Raw genomic sequence first — 20379 nt, forward strand, 5'->3', positions numbered from 1 at the left:
TATATCTATCTACTTAGCACTTTTAATTCTTATTCTTATTTTTATTTTCATGTCTATTTTAGCGTAATTTATGACAGTATGTCTGCACTGAAGCACTGCAGCAATTTCCTAATGTTGTAAACCTGCCCAACATTTGGCAATAAAACCCTTTCTGATTCTGATTCTGATCTGATTCTGATTCTGAAGTGGGTCAGAGTGATCTTTAACATAATCTCAATAGAAGAAATAGTCTAAACCTTTTCAAGAATAACTGCAATTGTGTCCTACCTCAGGCCTCGGCTTGCCTCTGTGAAGCTGCATCCTCTACGACTCAAAGAAGGAGAGCGTGGCAAGCCTGTCTGCGGCTGACGCTTGTGTGCTTCCTCAAACAAACGGAGGGCGGAAGCCAGGGGCGAGGAAGGGAAAGATGGGGAGGAAGCGAAAGGACAGGGGGGGGAGACAAGAGGGGACTGCTCTCTGTGGTTCTCCAGGCCAGAACCTTGGATTCCCCTCAGCCTGTTGTGGGGTGACGATAGGCACCGGCTCTGGGAGCAGTTCCCTGAATTAGGGGGAGTCACAGAGAACGAATCCCAGCTGGAGCTGTCAGCATGAGATGCAGGGCTGACCTCCTCTTCCCCTGGAGAGCGGTATTTAATGTCAGCATCGTCCACCTGGAAAAGAAAAGTGAGAATGCAATGAGACCCCAAACTGTTCCGCCAGATGATTTGCAGCTCATCCAGTGAAACGATTCACATCTTATGAGCAAAGTCTGTTGTTCATGCGCTGTTCTAAATTATATCCCTGTCGTAAACTGCATTTTACCTAATGACACTGTATAGAAAAACTTGAGCAACTCACCTGATCCACCAGCATGGCGTTGGCATACACTTGGTCTTTGCCGTGTATCATCGCTGACAGTCTGGCAGCTGCAGCCAGTGTTGGAGACGAGGCCTGGCTCTCCCTTATGGACTGGCTTTTCTCTACAGAGAGAGAAGAATGCACAGAGAGCCGGGATTTTTCAATATTACATTTAGTTTCCACAGCAACACCAAATAACTTCTCACAAACACGGGAAGTGACATAGACATCCTGGGCAGTTGCTTGTCATTGTTCAGGACTAAGAGTCTCTGTATGCGTTTGTGTGTGTATGAGTGTGTGCATGTATGTGTGTGTGCCTCTATCTGAATGGCTCTTTGCACACACGCGTGAAAGGGCGTGCACGGAGTCGAGAGTACACATCTGCAGGCTTGTTTCTTCTCCACCCTGCCTTCGATGCAGTGGGTGAGTGGAAATAACTCCTGGTGAGCACACAGTAGCATTGAGAGGAATCCTTTCAACACAGAAGAGCCACTGTGAGCAGCAGCCTGGTTTTACTGTTAAACGGGGAAAAACACTCCTGCTCTCAAAACACACAAAGCTCCCTCTGGGATGTTGCTCTGTATAAAGCACACACACTCTCCACAACTCAGTTTCTTATGAAGTATTTCAGGTTTGAAAATAACCGATTCACATAAACAAAGAAGGTAAAAGTTACCATTAATACTACACATAACAATAAACCTTTGGTAAGACACTAATGGGCACATTATCTTTTAAGAAAGTTTAAATGCTCTATACAAACTAGTTTTTTACTAATAACAACAACAACAACAAAATAGTCATAATTTATAGAGTACTATTAAAATGCAACTTAAAATGATAGTGGCAGCAAAATAAACACATAGGTCATAAAATCATAATTTTTTACACACAAAAAAAAATATATAAAATGGTTAGCATCAGATAAAAATGCTCAAAAGCTATAAAACAGCTAGAAATCAGGTGAGACTGAATAGTCAGCTGCTGCTTTTAATGTGAAAAATAACCACAGTAACAATTATTTTCAAACTTACTTGCGAATTCTGACTGCTCATAAAAAATCTCTATTAAACACTAACCAGGTACACTGACTTTACTTTTTTTAATATAGTTTTTTTTACTGCTACTAGATAACCATCAGCAAAATGTGTGTTTCTGCCAGTGTTAGGTAATATTACTTTTAAAAGTAAAATGCTTAACAAGCTACAAGATTATTGTTTTACATTCTGTTAACTTCCTCAAAGTGAAGGTTTCTCTGTTCTATGCCATCTCGCTAGGTGAACTACACATGTGCACAAGTAGCAGGAACAGGACAAAAAGAGCACAAATGTTTCAGCGATTGCCTTTTTTGATTTCAAAGCATCAAAGTGAAAATGGGACGTACAGTAAAATGATTGGTTAATCGCCAAAGTAAGTCAATTTATGATTACTTGAACTGCGAAACTACCACCATTACATTACATTACTTGTTAACAAAAGAAAAAAAGTCATCAGTCTGAAGAAAGAAAACTTGTAGAGGAATTTACATTAAGCTGAAGAGTCAACAGAAAAATCTAATCACACCAGCAGCTGGTGCATTTCTGGTCGTAGTAACCAGAAGAGGAGGTCTCATTAGCACAGTTACATTATTAAGCTAATAATGACATTCTCACCTTGCCGTGACCGAGCTTTGCCTCCAACAGTGTCTTTGGCACTGCTGTTTTAAATCTCAGCTCATCAAGCAGTTATTAAAGCAAGACTCAACATTCTTCTTTTAAAGTAAATCAATAGTTTATCCATTGTGTCCAAGCTGCCAGCACTGCAGAATAATAATAAAAAAGGCATTCAGCAACTGTAACAGTGAATAAATCAAAGAAGAAACTGGCTGTGCTTCCTATATGCTGCAAGTTAGATAAATATGAGAGGCAAGAGGGAGCTGAGCTAACACTGATGAGGACACCAGATGATTCCCATTACATCCATGTTAAACATAAACAAATTAACCCAAGTTTAAGTACTGCAGCATATACAGAGACGACTGCACATCACTCCAGGACAGCCAAAGTTTTTATATCTCTCAGCGAAATTCTTACATTTTTACAACCTGATTCTCCATTGTTAAAAACGTCTGGATTCTCTTAGTTTCACCTGAGGAGATTATACTGTATATGAACCTCAAACCAAATCCACTGTACCTGCGCAAAGTCACATAAAACTTTCTGCTATGTAGAAAAGGATTCGTTTTAGTCCAACATCAAATCCACAGAATGGGGTTAGATTCTGGATGTGGGTCAAACTGCTGTTTGAAAGCAGATATCATTTCATATAAACCTACTTTAGGGACTTGACAGACAGACCTAATAGTTCAGGCTCTGGGCAGGGTCCAAAGCCACAGCTGGCTGCTGTGGCCTCAATCATTCACACACCTCTGACCCATAAATTCTGGCTCAGTGAACATTACTGTCGGGCAGTGTGATCTGTGTTTAACATTAGTTAACTGGGGGAATAACAGAAGCAGGGTGTTCATATTGCCAACAAGTTACAACAGCAAAAAGTAATTCGTCCTGCTGGAAAAGCTGTCTTTATTCCCGAGGCAGAGTAAGCAGTCAATCAGCTGTGACTTGAAAGGGGATGTTTTTTTTTTAAAGAAAAGCAGAGCAGTATGCGGATCTATTTATGTAGGATTTCTGCTCGCTAAAAGTAAAGCTGAAGTGATGTGATATTCAGAGCATGTCCCTTAGTGAGAAGCAACCGTATACAGTAGCAATGCCTAAAGTAGCAGCAGCGAGAAAAACAGAGACCGAGAGAGACTCTATAGCAAAACAGACAAAGACAGCAGTCAGTGCCAGGTTTCCAGACCAGGGCAGTTAAACACAGAGAGTGACCCTTCAACCCATGCACACCCCTGGGAGAGGGAGACCGAGGTAGGCAGGATGAAGAGGAGGGGGAGGCAGCGCAGCCACAAGGCTTCTTTCTCAAGGTTCACTCCTTTTAGAAGCTGTAGGGCAAAACATAAAATTCAAGATAAACATACAATAACAATGATTAATCGTATAAACACCTAGGCTTGCTTATTATAATTATAAATGGATTATTTGTTCATGCTGTTCCTTCTTTTATGATGTAACTTGCTTTACAAGGACCACACTAAACAGCTGTCACTTTGATGAGAGCTGAAAGTAAAATAACAAGCCAAGTCTCAAAGAATCACAACAGGAGGTCTTATTACCTTATAAAAATAGGGGAGGCATTTATTTAACTTTAGTGTTCGGGACTTTTAAATCATTAGAACAATTGTCCACCAACATCCACAAAACCACTCTGAGTTATGACACCTGTGGTCAAACATCCCAATCCAAGCATCACAGGCCCATTGTATTTACAGGAAAAGGTGAAGCCAGAACGAGCCGTGCAACTCTCAGAGCAAAGAAATAAACGTCTGTCTGTGCGCACCTGAAATCACATTTCACTTTGCAGGTGTACTGTTAGACCAGAAAAAAAAGAAAGTCGAAATCGAATAGAAGCAGTTCAGTTCAAAAAGTTGATGCAGTGCCACCGTTTCTGTTCCTCATTGAGAGAGCATGGGCCAGCAGTGTGTATAAAGCTAGCCTGTGTCAATCACAATTACAAAGCAATAACATAGATAATCTTGCAGAGGTTTATGGTGAAAGATGAGGAAAAGACAACTGGAGCTGAGCCATGACACAGCCGTGGCAGTAACATAATCTTTCCCCGTGTCTGTCTCTCTGATCCTAACTCCCTCTCTCTTTCTCGCTTCTCCCAACAAACACAGAATCACTTGTACATAAGCAACGAACTGTTTAACCACTCTGGTTTAATCATGCACTATTTTTAGCATTTAATTTAACTCTCCCATGACTAACAATGAAATAACAAATTTTTATGCCAGGATGAAGTATTAACCAGATTTTGGTTCCGTGCCTGATAATAAACCAATACTCAATTCAATCACAGTCACTCTTTCACTGACACCTAAACAACCAATTAGAGCTATCAAGTGCAGTTCCCTGAGGCTAGGGATATGACCGCACATATTAAACAGTGGGCCTCCCATTTGCACTGCAACCTAGCAGTCACATGAGGCCACGACTTCTCAGCAGGGTTTAGATGCACACAACAGTTTGAAGATGGCGAAAGCCCCAAACCACTCAATCAGCCTCGAGTGGACATCTGACATTCCCCAACATACTGTCAGGTATCAGGTTACATCACTGGTAAACATGCAGTTAGCTCTCTCTGACAGACTCGGTACTGCAGTGGATGTCTGTGAGTAAGAGTGTGTAATGGGAAAAGTCTAATTTTAACTTTATTGTTCCACAGTGAATGGTGAAACATGCCTGCCAACAGGGCATTTAGAAGTTAAGTCCTGAGTTTGCCAGAAGAGCTGCCTAATCTGTGTTTAAAAAGTTAACATTTTTCACTTTAAAACGATTCCACATGTTTTTCCAAATCTTTTTTGTGTCTGTCAAACACTGCAGACATCAACATGTCAGAAATGTGTTTTAAGGACGTCAATGACAGTGAAGTGAAAAGTGAATTAAGATTTGTGGACACTCGCAGAACTATACCTGTCAAAGCGACAGAATAGCAAAACTACTTTTAAATATGGTTTTTAATGCTGCGTTACCTTTTTTCCCCATCTTCCGGCGCATCCTCATCTTGGGAAAAGAAGGCCAGGAGTAGTTGAAAGGGCAGTCGGAGTCAGAGTCCATGAGTTACGATCTTATAGAAAATCTTCATCCGAACAGTTCGATGTGTGTGATGAATAAATGAGCAGTTACGTCTATTCCCACATGGCTGAACAGACTGCGGACTAGCTGTAGCACTCACTCTCCTTTTTTTCCCGGAGCCCTGCTGCAGACACTCTGACACTTCAGGAGTGAGCCAGCATGTTCCCCTCTGTCTCCCCCAACCACCCCTCCCCCTAAACTACTCCCCTTCCCCCTCCACAGCTCTCAACCAACTGTCCAGCAGAGCCGGGGCTGAACTCTTTCTTTTTGAGTTTCCTCTCTGTCTGCTCTTCTTACATCTGAGCAAACTTTTAGGTAACTAAGTCAGTCTCTGCCTTCTTTGCTCATATACCACACACGGTCATGAGAAAGAGGGAGCGAGATATACACATGCTGACAGCAGCAGAGGGAGGAGGGTATTGACAGCTGAAAGGAGGGACTGAGGAAGGGAGAGAAACAGTCAAATATAGGAATGACTTTAGAACCGGCAGCGAAGAGAAACATGAAGCCAGACTGCTTATTGAAAGTGAGTCTCAGACATGATAGAAATCATTAACTCTGTGAGTCCATAACTGTCTCGGAGAGATACCAGGCTGCATAGCTGAACACTACCCAGTTAAAAGCACTGGCAATTCATCCCAAATATGCCTAATGCCATCTGAAGAGAGTCCTTCTCAATCACTCCATTCTCTCGTTCTCTATATTTTAGCATGTCAAAGCCCAGCTGAGAGGGGAGGAGGGACTGCCAGGTTAGCAGCTTCTCCATGGAGACAGCACAGAGAGCTGCTGCTGTTTTCTTCATCCATGTTTCCTCCTCTTGCCAAACTGCAGGAGTACAGTGCTCCAATTGCAGCAGCACAGATACAAGTGAAGATCAGCAAAAAGGATGGTAAAGAGGATTTACAAGACAAACTGGACAATGGCACTGTGAAAAGAGGTCAAGCATGGGTTTACACATGCACATAAATGAAGGAATGTGGAAAAACAGAGAGAGAAAAAGGAGATGAGATGGGTTTTGCAGGCAGAATATACGCGAAGAGTAGAAAAAGAGGTACACTGTGACTATAGAAAGTTTCTGTGTATGTGCATGGGGAGGGGTGATGGAGGGTGTTGGCACCGGGCTAGTGAACATTAATGCTGCCTTTGTGGGGTCTGTGTGAGGTTTAATCCTTTTTTCCATTCTCCAATTAGATCCCACAGTCGGGGTCGCAGACTCTTCTCTGCGCTCCTGGTGCTGCACTTATCGTTTGTTGACACCCTGCCAAACTATCCATATCATAAATCCCTTTCTCTCACAGTTTCCCCCCTATTACACACACACACACACACATAAACACACACTGCTTTAACACTCCTCTGCTCTCCTTTCCCTGGAGATCTCAACAAGCTGCTGGAAAACTGCATTCAGCAAAGCCCTGGCAACCCCCATTCAACCACAAACACCCCCTTTTTACTTCCCTATACCCCTGTCCCACTCAGAGCACTCTTCCCTACTGAATTCTTCCAATCAAATACACAAGTGAACACACACGCACACAGAAACTTCTTCCCTCTCCTCAACTGTGGAGGAGAGCAGCGCTCCTCGGGATGAAGTGGCCTTTGCTATTTGTTCGCTAAACTCACATTAAAATGCTGACCTGGAAGGATGTGATGGGGAATGGTATGTGTATTCGTCTGTATGTAGGCATTTGGGTGCAAGAGTGTGTTTTGGGTGGGGTATTTAAATATCAGGGGCATTAGGAAGGCAGAGATGGGAGAATGTGTGACTGAAGAAGACAAACAGTCCTTTATCCCTCTCAAAAAAATCCAAATTATCATATGAATCTTGAAAAGAGTAAAACCTTAAAAAGAAAAAAAAGTTTTCTATGTACATACAGTCATGTCAAATAAGTTACAGTAATCTGAAATGGAGACAGGAAAGATGACATCAAGAAGATAGGGGAAAGATGACAGCTACATTCGAAATTCCTCATCCCTAGCTGAAGCGCTGGATACACAAGTTCTGTCTGTGTACTCGATGACGCATTCGCTCAACGTATGCAGCCATATTGTTAGTGTTAACAAACAGACCAGAATCACAATATAAGCTTCACTACTTCACTAAAAAATGTAAAAACCTTCTAGCCACTCACGATACCTGACAGGCCTGGAATGTTTACTGAAGAATTTAAATTCTTTAAGGGTCAAATGAGCACCTTTATCCCAGAAGAATGGCATGTATGAAACCTGAGTCATTTCCAGTCTGAGCTGTGTTCATTCAAACATGACCCACTGAGGGGAAACTTGTGCAAAACATCATTCAAGTGACCAATATTATTTGATCTGAGCCACAGAAGGTGATTTAAGGGGTCAAAAGAGGCCAGAGGGAGGCAGACATCACAGGCTACACGAAAATGATGAAGAGCTTCCACTCAGCTAACAAACACAGAGAAACATGCACACAGAGGACAAAATGGCTTAACCATTTAGCATGAAAAACTACACTCACCACAGGATGCTAAGATTACAGATGTTCAGTGCCAAGTGTTATAAAGTCTGAAGCCTCGGCTTGTCACCACAGCATTCTTACACTGAGGCATCAGTCTGGTCTGCAGTAATACCAGCCAATTATTAACCCACAGGATGTTCCCACTCTCAAATCCTTCCTCTTGCAATCCAGGAGTACATCAGAGTGAAGCCACCTTCAGCCATTTAGTCAGGAATTGGCTTGGTTTGTTTCTGGTCTCCTGTCACTACTGGCAGAAGCAGGATGACTCAGGATGAAGTGTTCATTAAAAAAGAAAAAAAAAAAGATCCTGCTCGGTTCAACAATAACTGTAAACACAGAGTGACACGACTAAAAAAACTTCAGGGAGAGGGGGGCAAGACAAGCCAGGGGCCTGAAATGTGATCCTATAGTCAGCGGGGACAGTCGGCAGCCATAGATGATGGTTAGAGTTCCAAGTTCTGTTCAGGAAAGGAAATGTTTCCTGCAGTTTGAACTCACTCAATAATTTGAAGCTACTTGGATAACTTCCTATGAACATAACAGCACCTAAAACAACAGTGATCGATTCCCGTCTGCACAAAAGTTGATGTACCACAAACTGTACAATTAAAACCACAGCTAAAAACGGACTTCTAAAAAAACAAAATTACTTTGAAAGAAAATCTTACCAGAGTCAGACTGTGAAGGCTCGTCTTCTTCGTCCTCCTCATTCAGACAGAACATCAGCGGCTCCTCGTATACTTCGGAGTAGAAACTGGGAACCTTTAACGAAACAGCATGCGCATTTCCAGCATACCACAAAAACCGAAAAAAACGAGTAGAACTAAGTAAAAAAACACAAGTGTTTGGCGAGTGCCTAGGTGTGTGAGACAGATCAATTAGTTAACCATCTGTAACACATTAAACTGTTCCTACTGGATGACAAGAATCATGTGCACACACCACACCTCTCAAAACACGAAACACACACTTGACCGCTCACAAAGTCAGCTATTCAGTGGTGTGTGCAAGGTGCCAAATCCAGCACCTTGACAATAAGAGTGAAAAAAAAAAACAACAACTGTGGAGCATTGAGAAGCAGACAATGCTCCACAGTTATTGTAGCAGTGCTTGCCACTAGCTGGTACAGATGTTCATGGAAAGTGAATAAGTGTGTTTAAAATGCCACCTGTAATAACATATTCAGGAAAATTGGAAGGAACGCCTCTTGTTGCACGGAATTTGTCAAGAATATTCGGATCATATTGTAATCCATAGACTTGTACGCATGTGAATCCTTATAAAAATGTTTTACTGCCGTGCGTTAAATACTTACATTCTCTTCAACGGCAGAGTTTTCTCCATTTATGTCAGGATACAGTGCTGAAAAAAAAGACAACATTTTCAGACACAGCCATCAAACTTCAAAAGAAACACAAGTAAGCACAGATGCTTGCCAGTTTTTAATGATCCCACGTAAACGCAGGTTTTTCTTTTCTTTTCATAAACCTGGGGGATTTATTTATTTTTACTGTGTGGCCTTGATCTCCATTTTCATTTAATTACCATGTTCATCCTAGATCAAAGGGCACGGTGTATGATGGCTTACCAGTAACAAGGCAGAAATACATGGAAATTAGTGTTTGGGTGGTTTGATTAGTGGCCTTGGGTGATGTTGAAAAATGAAGGCAGGATATGTAGCAGAAGTGGCCCATAAAAGATAGATAGGCTGGAACAGAGTTTCAGAGAGAAGAGAAAAAGTAGTGCCAGAGCTTGAGAGACAAAGACAGAGGGACAAAAAAGAGAAGGATGAAATATTTCAAAAATAAAAACAAAACTAGCTCAGATACTGTCAAAGATACTGTCAATCACACTAGTGATGTGGCTTGGGATCTCAGTGGAATATGCCAAATACTAGTGGGTAAACTGCTTTAAAATTCCCTACTTAATGTCCACAGGCCTTATGTAGGGAATTTTTATAAGAATTTTTATGCCATGCTGAGTTTTCCTGTAGCACCAGGAACAGGTCAAAGTTTTTATTCATCTATTTAAATATCCTTAAATATCCACATTTAAAAACAAGGCCTACATCAGATTTGAAGAACTCTTTATTTTACTGAGCTTCCTTTACATCTGCTTGATGAAGTAGTAAATCCGTCCTCTACTCTTTATCCAAATCTACCACTGGAAGGAATGATTAAGCAGACTTGCCCAAAACTTCCCACATTTTATTTTATAAACAAAATATCTTCAACTACCTTGTTTTTTAAATGATTATGTTTGATGAGAAATACTTTTAAGCAGAAAGTTTTGAAGTAGACTGTTGTTATTGTTTTTAATTATTTCCCTGATAACTGACTAACGATTGATCATCTATTCAGCAAAGAAATGACAAACAGCCACCTTCATACAGTTGACTTGTTTTTTGCCATATCTTTGCAGTACCCACAAAGCCCAGATGAGGGCAGTCAATTTCTACTGAAGTCTGCATGACACCACAGTGTGTAGATTCAATACAGTGAAAAATAGCAAATCATCTCAACATGAAAGAGGAGAGCTAAGACTGCATGGTTTAGTTTAATCAGGCCTCCAAATCCCACAAATCAGACAGATTGAATGTGTATGATACCACTGTCTGCAGGATCATCCACTAGTTCTTCCTTCCCTAAGATCGTCTCCACCCGCTCCCTCCTTAGTGCTTTGATCTGTAGGAGAAAAAGCAGCATTTAAATCAAAAGATTCGGTAAACTGAGAAAGTATTGTATTTATGGGTTTTGATTTTTCTGTTTAGTTAGTTGCACACCTGCTACCTAACCTTAATTTAATAGTACCTTTAAGAACCTTGAACAAAAAAAAACATCCTCAACAAAAGCTTAATCTGTAATTTTTTTTGTTTTGCTTTTATATAATTGTAATCAACTACCTTTTTCTAATTTATTCTTGTGTTTACAAATATCACCTTTACAATCTTTACGACCATCATAATATTGTTCTGCTCACCCCTCTGAGGAAGTCCTCATCTCTCAGTCGCTCTCTGAGAAGCAGAATGTCAGCATGTCGGCTCTCCTCCGAGCTCCACCTCAGGTTTTGTCTGACAGTCAGAGTCAGGTTCCCCATGTCATGACAGAACCTAAGCAGGCGAGATCTGTCTGCCCACACCTGGGTAAGACCAGCGGGAGGTGTAGCTAGTGGATTGGGTGGGCTGCAAAACAACAGAAAAAAATATTAGGCATTAGGGTTGATATTTCGAATACTGTTTTTACTATTTTCCCAAACTTCTTTAACATATTGCATATCACATTTACTGTCATTAAGTGCATATGATCTGGTCTTTCCCTGACAGGAGCACAGGAAACTTCTACACTGAATACACAATGTTTTATCAAAACAGTCATTCATTTGTCAGAGTCTCTCCTGGAAGCACCTCGTTAAAGTTTATAATCTTACTTGGAGAGCAGCTCCAACAGTTCAGTGTTGCCTGCTGTCTGTGCCAGCTGCAGCGGCGTGACTCCATTTTCGTTTGGCAGATTGACAGCCATCAAACCCCCAGGCTGGCAAAGCAACAGCTCTGCAAGTCGACACATACCCCATCGAACAGCTAGGTGGAGGGGAGACTCTCTGGGACAGTGCTCTGGAGAATAGGGAGAAAAATATATTACAATTTTAAAAAATGACATCTCTGAAGACATGAAAGAATGCAGCGGGATCCAAGACAACTGCTTAACCAGGAGGAAACTAGCATGTCAGAAATCTGGATAACCGTCTAATTAGGATAACTATCTGAACTGTCACTAACTGATTTCTATTCTTACACAGCACTGGATCCCTCTGGTCCACTGACCTATTTTAAGGCAACAGAAGCCTTTTAACAAGATCGTGACAACAGACAGTCTACAAATGTGACGACTTCTTAGATTTGTGTCTGCCATTTAATGCAGTCCGACAAGATTTCTATCTGTACCAGATAAAACTGCTCCAGCCGAAAAACATTTTACTCTCTAACAAGTTTTTTTTATCTTATTACTATACCTTAAAAGAGAGAATAAGTTTACATTAAAGTACGTTAGTTAACTCCGATATAAATGACAAATGCTGTCTGAAAAGAATAAATTGCAGGAAAAATATACAAATATAACAGAAGCAACACTTGGTATCACTTAAAATTGTCATCTCATCATAAAAATGGTAGTTGTTTTTTTTTTACATTGTGATACCATACAGTTTGCCTTTTTTACTGTAATGGGTAGCTGTGTAAAGATTAAGAAATACCCGCAGGATGATGAGAAATGAGTCAAGCTCTGTGCAAGAGCACTTAAACTTCAAATAATTCAGGACTGTATCACCTTTTCAGAATCACAATATTTCTAAGCTGACAACTAGGGTATTTCCCTTTACAGAGGATAAAACATACTTTAGAGAAACTAAACTGAAACTTCAGTCCCAAAAGTAGAAATAAAGAGAATACACCTGTGACTTCCAGTTATACTAACTAAAGAAAAGGTTTTTTATAAAAGAATCAGAATGGTCCCATGTTTAGTTTTTCTCTTCCTTTTATACTTTGATGTTTCTATCACGATGCATAAGTGCATCATGGATTTACATGGGTTCACACTGAAATAAATTACCAGCGAAAGTAAAACAAAAAATAATTATTTCAAGATTTTATACTTTTAAAAGAAGAAATAGTAAAAACAATAACTAAAAATATCAGTTTTTATATACTTGTACTGTGACTCATTCTCATTACTTCTACAACTAATTAGGCTGCTGTGAGCTTCCTCCTGAAATAACGCCAAAGACGGTGCATGATGTGAAGAATCTAGCTTCATAAAACAGACAGGAAGCGCTTCGTACTTAGCATGAGGCTTACCAATTGAAATCTTGAGTTTTTGTGACAGCTCATTCAGTATGAAGAACATTGCATAACAACCTCTGTGGAGAGAGTCCAAGAAAAAAAATGTCCTGGCTTGCTGTTCAGCACATTGCTGCAAGATTAAACTTTGCTAATGAACATGAAAAGGTGCCTGACGAATACTGGGTGAGATACATTTTTACAGCTCTGACTGGGTGCAGCATGAACTTGGCCAGGACTACCAGAGTAAATACACACAGAAGAACCATGAGCTGACTGTTGTTATGAATTGGTGCTATAAATACAATATATAAATAAAACTGACTTGAATTGAAAAGTTGAAATAATGAGGCACAGAGGTGACAGTGTGGCGAGTGCAAAAGATGTCAGGAGATGACTTATAGATGGAGCCATTAATGTCTGAAAATTACCAGAATGCTTCCTCCTCTCAATGCTTTTTGAGAGGAGTACTAGGCTTTATCCTCTGACAAAAATCCAAAGTTCAATGACTGAATCAGTAAAGATTATGAAGACTTGGTCAAGTGTGTCACCACCTAAATCCAATAATAACATGTGAAGAGAAAGACAGAACAAAACAACCTAAGAAAGAACAGCTGAAAAAGAATGACAGAATCTCTCTCCAAAAATGTGCAACACTGGCATCCATGCCAGGATTTAGTGCATATTTGAAAAGTAGGGTGGACAGAAGACATACTGTAAAAATAAAAATGCAAATGTCATGAAAGCTGCACTGACTACTACTGACTGTACTGACTTCCTACTGTGCAGCTTCTATTTTTAATATAATGAATACAGCCATGTGAAGAACAAACAGCTTTCCATGCAGTCCTGTGAAAGACTAAGGCCACACTTGTTGATTCCATAAGAACTAAGAGAGTGTGTAACAGTCAGGTGTGACTGATAAAATGCACTTCATTAACTGATCATCAGCAACTGTGAACAACAACAGACGTTTTGGCATTTTGCAGGTCCGGAGCATTGAAATGCACGTTAATACAATGCTACAATTTTTCTAGTATGCTCAGTTTAAGAAATGTTCTCAGGAAGAACATGATTACCTCCAGTGTCATCTTTTGTCTTTGTGACAGTAACAAGGATTTGTTAAGATGTTCCAGTGCTTTTAAATTTTTATTGAAAGCACTGCATGCAAACAGTGAGTACTTAAGAGATTCGGGGATTGATCATTGAGCTGTATTAAGCATCGGCAATAGAATGATGTCATAAGCAGTGTTATCAAATTAACTGCAGACATTTAGAGAGAGACGTTGCAATGAAACAGACTGCCATAACTATATTACAGCTAAATCTAGTTTGTTATTTATGTAGGTGGCCCTACACAAACACTCAGATCATACAAACAGATGGTGGCATCTAGTAAACTTGGTGGTCAGCACACACACAGGCCACACGCAAACACACAAACACATGCTCGCTCAGATTTATTGAGCTCTGCCTAGGGCTACTTCCAGATGGAAAGGCTCTATTAACCACATTACATGCTGCTTAATTGGCTTTGATGAATTTAACAGAGGAACACGTTGGACCATGTTCACTTCCGATTTCAGCCTGGTGAGCATGGAAAATGGGAATAATGGCTGGGGAGAAGGTGGGCAGAGGGGTTGCAGAGTTGAAGAGTTCAACCTCCTGGTATAGTTACCAGGACAGTGCTGAGTGATGCATTATGACAAAGGCTGTCAGCTACATTTCTAATCTATAGCTGTCCTCTTTTTTGTTTTTTTGTATGAATAAACGTGTACATAATTAAATATATTATCCTTGTCTGTAAATCCACTCTTTAATTAAAACCCCTCCCTCTAACATGACATTTTCCAAGCTACAACTTTGTTTGGATAAACAGAGTGTACCATTTTAAGAATTTTCAATTTTTTGTATTTTTAAATACATTTTTTCATGAAATAAAAACTGCATTTTATGTGTCTTTGATAAGCATAACTGTGTAGGAATCCCTGTTCTGCAAGATAAGACAGTGCAGCTCTCACCGTCTCCACTGTGGCTCCCGAGTACATTCCAGTTTGGGGGGATATCGAGGTTAGCCATAGCCAGGGCCACTCGGTGATCCATAGCCCAATGGGAGCTCTGCTGGCCCAGGTTGAAGAGGCTGCTCAGCTCGTTGTGATCCGTGGAGTTCAGACAATGTCCATGGATTACCAGGTGCTCTGCGAGGTCCTGTAAGGGTGCCAGTTGTGAATAAGATACAATCAGGTGTAACTGAAGAGCTCTACAAAACATTATTTTCACTGCTGCCTTTGTATTGGAGCGTTTCCCATTCCAATACAAAAATGTCAGTAGAATTCTTATCAATTATATATGAACTAAAAAGCATGTGCACAAGAAAAAACTGTATTAACATGTAATTTTTACCACAAGCACACTTTTTTTGGCTTTTCTTACCTGAGCATCATCATGAACATACTCTAATGAAGCCTCGCCTACCCAGGTGAGAGGTATAGTTTCAGAGCACAGGTATGCCTGGACAGAAACCATCTCTGCCAGATTATGGCCTAAGCAAGCACAACAAAAGTTATATTTAACATCAGTTAAATAAACAATATCTTTTTATATGGTGGAACAAAAAACTCCAAAAGTTACAGATTTTTTTGTTCAAACTGTGTTTAATAAACAGAAATAGAAGCCCAAAAGGGTGAAAGGAAATCTATCAAAAGGATTTATGGTTTGTGAGAAATGAGTCAACACTACAAAAACACACTATGGTTACAGGGCTTTAAGAATGCCTCCAAGCCCTTGGATATGTTTGAGTATCAGCTTTTCTTTTTGGATGCTAACAAAGGCACTTTTTGTTTTCTGCATTTCTGCATTGAGTTAGTATGTTTGAGAGTGCAAAGCCTGCAGGACTGCCTGTTGTTTGAGTCAACCTACACAGAGGCTCAGTAATAATGACATATTGTTCATGGAGCTGTTTCACTCCTATGTGGAAGCTGCTAAGATTCTGCACCCTGTCAGACCTCAAGCCACTGTAGGGACATGTTTATGTGTAAGCCAAATTCAAATACATACTTCTTTTAGGTATTCTGATATATAATCGGGAGTGAAAAAGTGGAAAAACATGGGATTGCTAGAATATACTAATGTTTGACGATGGCTTTGTAAAATACCAAAATACGGCATTAGACATGAGAACATAAAATATTGTGCAAAAATCCTAAAGCACCCGTCATTTCTTTACATTTTGCTTCCAAAGAGCCAAACTTTCATGTAATTTTTATGAGTTTTCTTTAAGCAATAGCTTCAGGATATCCAAATAAGTCAAGGACAAAAGAAGTGGAGGGCCTAAAAAAAAAAAACATTAAAATGGAGGAACACTATCTGAAAACCATGTTAAGAAATAGGAAGAAAAAAATTGAGCAAAACTGTGACACAGGATCCGAGAGAAGCATCTTGTTATTCAGTTGATCTAAGAAACCATCCGAAGGTACTGAAACAGTGAGGAAACTATATTTCCATGTATGTTCGCTGTATGTATTTCTAATTTTCCTAGGAAAATACAAAGAAATAGAGGGTGATTTAAGACTTTTACACAGTACTACACATGTAATACTACATCAGAAAGTCATAAACATACCGGGGACAATAAAGCAGAGCATGACATCACTGTGAGCCCTGGTGACATGGATCAGTGTGGATCCTTCCAAAACAATGTAAACCTCTGCATCTTCTGGCGCAGAGTCAAAACCATCCAGCAATGCAAATACCTTTGCTTCGCCCTGGGATAAATGAAGGTGGAAGAGGTCGAGAGGAAAAACAAAGAAGAAAGATGCTACCGATCAAAAAAATACATCTATTGTTAAGTATACAGGCTCATTTTAGAGCAAGACTTTATTCTGATTCTGATGTTCTAGATTTCTGTAAAGTACACCAAATCCCCTGATGGCATTCCTCTCGAGGGTACAATAAACCATCCCTCCTCAATAAAAACAGGAATGCCTTAGCGCCTCCTCAAAGACCCGTCCTGATCCAGACAGGCTACAAGACTTTAGATTTCTCATTTAAGGCAAAAGAAAGAATGAAAAAAAGGTTTGAACAGTCACACAAATAAAATAAAATAATAATAATAATAATAAATAAATAAATCGACTAGTACACATCTAAAAATAAGACATCCTATAACTGTTCTGTTAATTATATTAAAACAATACAAGCCTTTAAGGATCCCAGAAATCTGATTTGCTGAGACCTTGAGGTTTTATATATTGAAATAATATTTATGTTATATTGAAAGCACAAGCTATTCATTTTTTTAACTTGTCAGCCAAAAAGTGGCAAGCTGTTCAAAACAGCTGCTTATTCACACTTTCAGTAAATATAAACAACACTAGCATTTAACCAGTCTTCTTAGTAACCACTTGAGAAAGTCTAGCACTCACTCTTTACTCACAAGTACATATAAATACATCCACTATGTTCTTTGGCTAGTTGCTACTTTTTGCAGTCTCCAAAGTTTTTCAACAGATTTCTGCATCTTTGCACATTTCTGGGTCCATGCTGTTGTCTTCATGTGATGCTTCCACTTTGAATACGTGGTTATAACTAATGCAACCAAAAGATTTCAAGTATAAAGGCTGAACATGAACTAGCTTCACTAGCTACAAAATAAAAGCTTCCCAGGCTAGTTGTCTTTTAACAGAGCTGCTGCTTTTTCACCACCATCCAACAGTCACAGGGGAAGAAATCTATTGTAGACGATATCAATTTGTCCACCTACAGTGGCCTCAATAGACCAGTGTATTGAGGCCACAAGACATATTGTGTGGGTTATTCTTGGAAACCTATCAAAAGACTGACTGAGGCGGGAGTAGAGGAACAGGCCTGAGGCAAAAAAAGCTGCAGCCAAAATGTAGGTCCTAAAGGTAAGGTTTACCGTGAAATGCAATATACATTACAGATTAGTGTAGATGGCTTAAGAGTGTATTTTCAGTAGTCTTTCTTTTGGCCTCAACAGCTGACCTGATTTCTCATGGTTAATAAAACCAGAGGCTTTTTGCTTTCACTCCTCTTATTGACTAAAATAAGGACACTTTGAGTAATCCTGCCTCCATTTCTCATTGTCTCACCTAATCTAACCTTTGCGTTCACTTATTTATTTCTTCATGTCTGGAAGATTTCTATTTGACCACAAATCCTCAAACGTCAACCAGGCTTCTCCTGGACCCTCATTAAGACTCTCTACATCTGTATGATTGACCAGACCGTGACCACTAATGGTAATGTGGTCACTAAATGAAATACTGGAAATATCTGTTGATAATGCCAGAGGCAGAAGAAGAATGGATTGGAGCAGACTTTCAAACAAAACTATTTCTGGTGCTTTCAATGATATGAAGTGTGCCAGTGTGGCCATATGCTACTTTTTACTTTGTCTTGCACCTTGAAGGATAGCATATTATTATGTGGATGTGAGCACATACACCAATCAGCTACAATATCAAAACCACTTGTCTCATACTGTTTAGATCCAAGTGATGCTGCCAAAATAGCTCTGACTTGCTGAGGTATGAGCATGAGAGCTCTGTGCTTGTCTTGTGGTGCCTGACAGGGATGTTGGCAGCACATCCTATAGGTCCTGTCAGTTGCTGGGTGGGCTGCCTCCAAGTTTGACTCGACCAGTTCAGTGATTCTGCTCCATTTACTGTTACTCAAGTTGTTCTGTTTTCGCAAAGGGGTGTGCTTGGTTTGTTATAACTTAGGTTAATGTTGTTAATTGTTGTGTTGCTAAGTGATCTGCACTAATACAACAAAGCATTTTTCTGTATGTGATCAAATTATCCTATAAAGTCTGCAAAGTTGCACCTGAACAAATCAACAGACTTCTGAAACAACGTCTTTTGGACAGAGGAGACCAAAGTGGAGATGGTCGTAATGCACAGTACCCCATTTGGCAAAAAACAAGCACAGCATATCAGCACAAACAGCCAAAGGACCTGGGCACATTGGAGTCATTGAGTGGAGCATCTGTATGCCAAAGTATTCTAGAGTCAAACTGTCCCAACAGTTAAAGATTGGCTGAAACTGGGTCATGCAACAGGACAATGATCACAATAGTAACAGACACACACTTTCAGACACATGCTTTTGAGTTTTAAAAATTGTAATAACTATCAGGGGCATGACATTAGTTATAGATTACTGAACTAAATGTGAGCAAAACATCTGCCTTTGATCTCGAAAGGAGCATGATTTTTCTTGCACTGTTTGGCCACCAAACCAATAAAAATAATATTTGACCAAAGTCATGCCCTGTTTGTGTACAGCTTAATCACAGGCAGCAGGGGTTCAAAGGGTTACCATGATCAAAAACGCCACATATCAAATACACAGCAATTACAATTTCTCTTTCATCAAGTAAAATACAAATAAAAAACATCACTGCGAATGAATCACGGAGTTACCAATTTGGTAGGTAGCTACACAAATGCCAGGATCTTATTGTCACCTATGTGCTGATAGATGTGTTTATTTTTTTCCCTGAGTTACTTTGAATTAGCGTTCAACAGCAAAACAAACAAACAAACAAAAAAACAACAACACAGAAATGATTTATTCATATGTCTGAAAACACCATTTCCAACAACACAGTGAAAGGGTCACTGGGTTCACATTTAAATAAATCGTACAGAGAAACTACAGCTAACATGATGAACAGACATAGGAAGACATATCAGTCACACCCTTTCAGACACAGCACAATCTGTCAGTGACTTTCATTTTATAAACAAGGATGCTGATCTCTCACTGAATTCCAAACTCAATTTTTAGAGATTTTCCAGAGGGAAAACTAACTGTTGAGATTAATTTAAGAAGCTGATCTAGGCTGCAAACTGGGGCGCATACTTACATACAGAGGCACTTTTCTTCTGCTCAGTTCCATCTGCAGGGAAGACAAACATAAAACAAAAAGATAACTGAGAGACTAAAATGAAAAAGAGAAAACACACTGCACACTTGGAGTGGCCATGTGACTACCCATTACCTCTTTTGTTATTTTGGTTATTCTGCTTTTTCCTCTGATCCTGAAGAGATTACCAAACCTTTTATGTGCCGTGCTGAGTCAGGGGTCCTGTGATGAGACAGGATAATCTTTTGATCCCAAGAATAATGATTTTAATGATGATACTATTCTGCCTTGGTGTGTTGAAGCACCAAAACGCCAAATGTTCCCAAATCTGCTGTGTGTGTGTGCGTGCCTGCGTGTTTAGTAGGAAATCGATTGGATTTCAGCCTGCAGGGTTCAGATCGGTTCTGTATCAGTGGTCACTTCCTAAACTGGACACAATCCCTGTAAAACAACTATTTTTAAAGAAAAAAAATTGCTTTTTTTTTTTATTACTGCATTGCATTTACATTTAAAATGGTATATATATTTTAAATAACATTAACTAAATATCAGAGTGTCAAAGGAAAAACAATTTAAAGGGGGTAGGGGGACTTTGCGCTAT

General features: G+C 39.8%; 1 protein-coding gene across 1 annotated transcript in view; it reads right to left on the minus strand.

Moving 5' to 3' along the window:
- The window catches only part of LOC102193292 (rho guanine nucleotide exchange factor 28-like), a 42200-nt gene that overhangs the window by 21343 nt on the left and 478 nt on the right, over positions 1 to 20379 (minus strand). The window contains exons 2-12 of the mRNA XM_013912151.1: positions 19779 to 19811; positions 16509 to 16650; positions 15320 to 15429; positions 14908 to 15094; positions 11482 to 11665; positions 11035 to 11236; positions 10664 to 10739; positions 9371 to 9417; positions 8724 to 8817; positions 838 to 959; positions 268 to 650 (exon numbers count right to left, since the gene is read on the minus strand). Of these exons, the coding sequence (XP_013767605.1) occupies positions 268 to 650; positions 838 to 959; positions 8724 to 8817; positions 9371 to 9417; positions 10664 to 10739; positions 11035 to 11236; positions 11482 to 11665; positions 14908 to 15094; positions 15320 to 15429; positions 16509 to 16650; positions 19779 to 19811 (1580 nt within the window). The remainder of the gene's footprint in view (positions 1 to 267; positions 651 to 837; positions 960 to 8723; positions 8818 to 9370; positions 9418 to 10663; positions 10740 to 11034; positions 11237 to 11481; positions 11666 to 14907; positions 15095 to 15319; positions 15430 to 16508; positions 16651 to 19778; positions 19812 to 20379) is intronic.

Source organism: Pundamilia nyererei, unplaced genomic scaffold (genome assembly GCF_000239375.1).
Source record: "Pundamilia nyererei isolate P.nyererei 1_Seehausen unplaced genomic scaffold, PunNye1.0 scaffold00082, whole genome shotgun sequence".
Classification (NCBI taxonomy): domain Eukaryota; kingdom Metazoa; phylum Chordata; class Actinopteri; order Cichliformes; family Cichlidae; genus Pundamilia; species Pundamilia nyererei.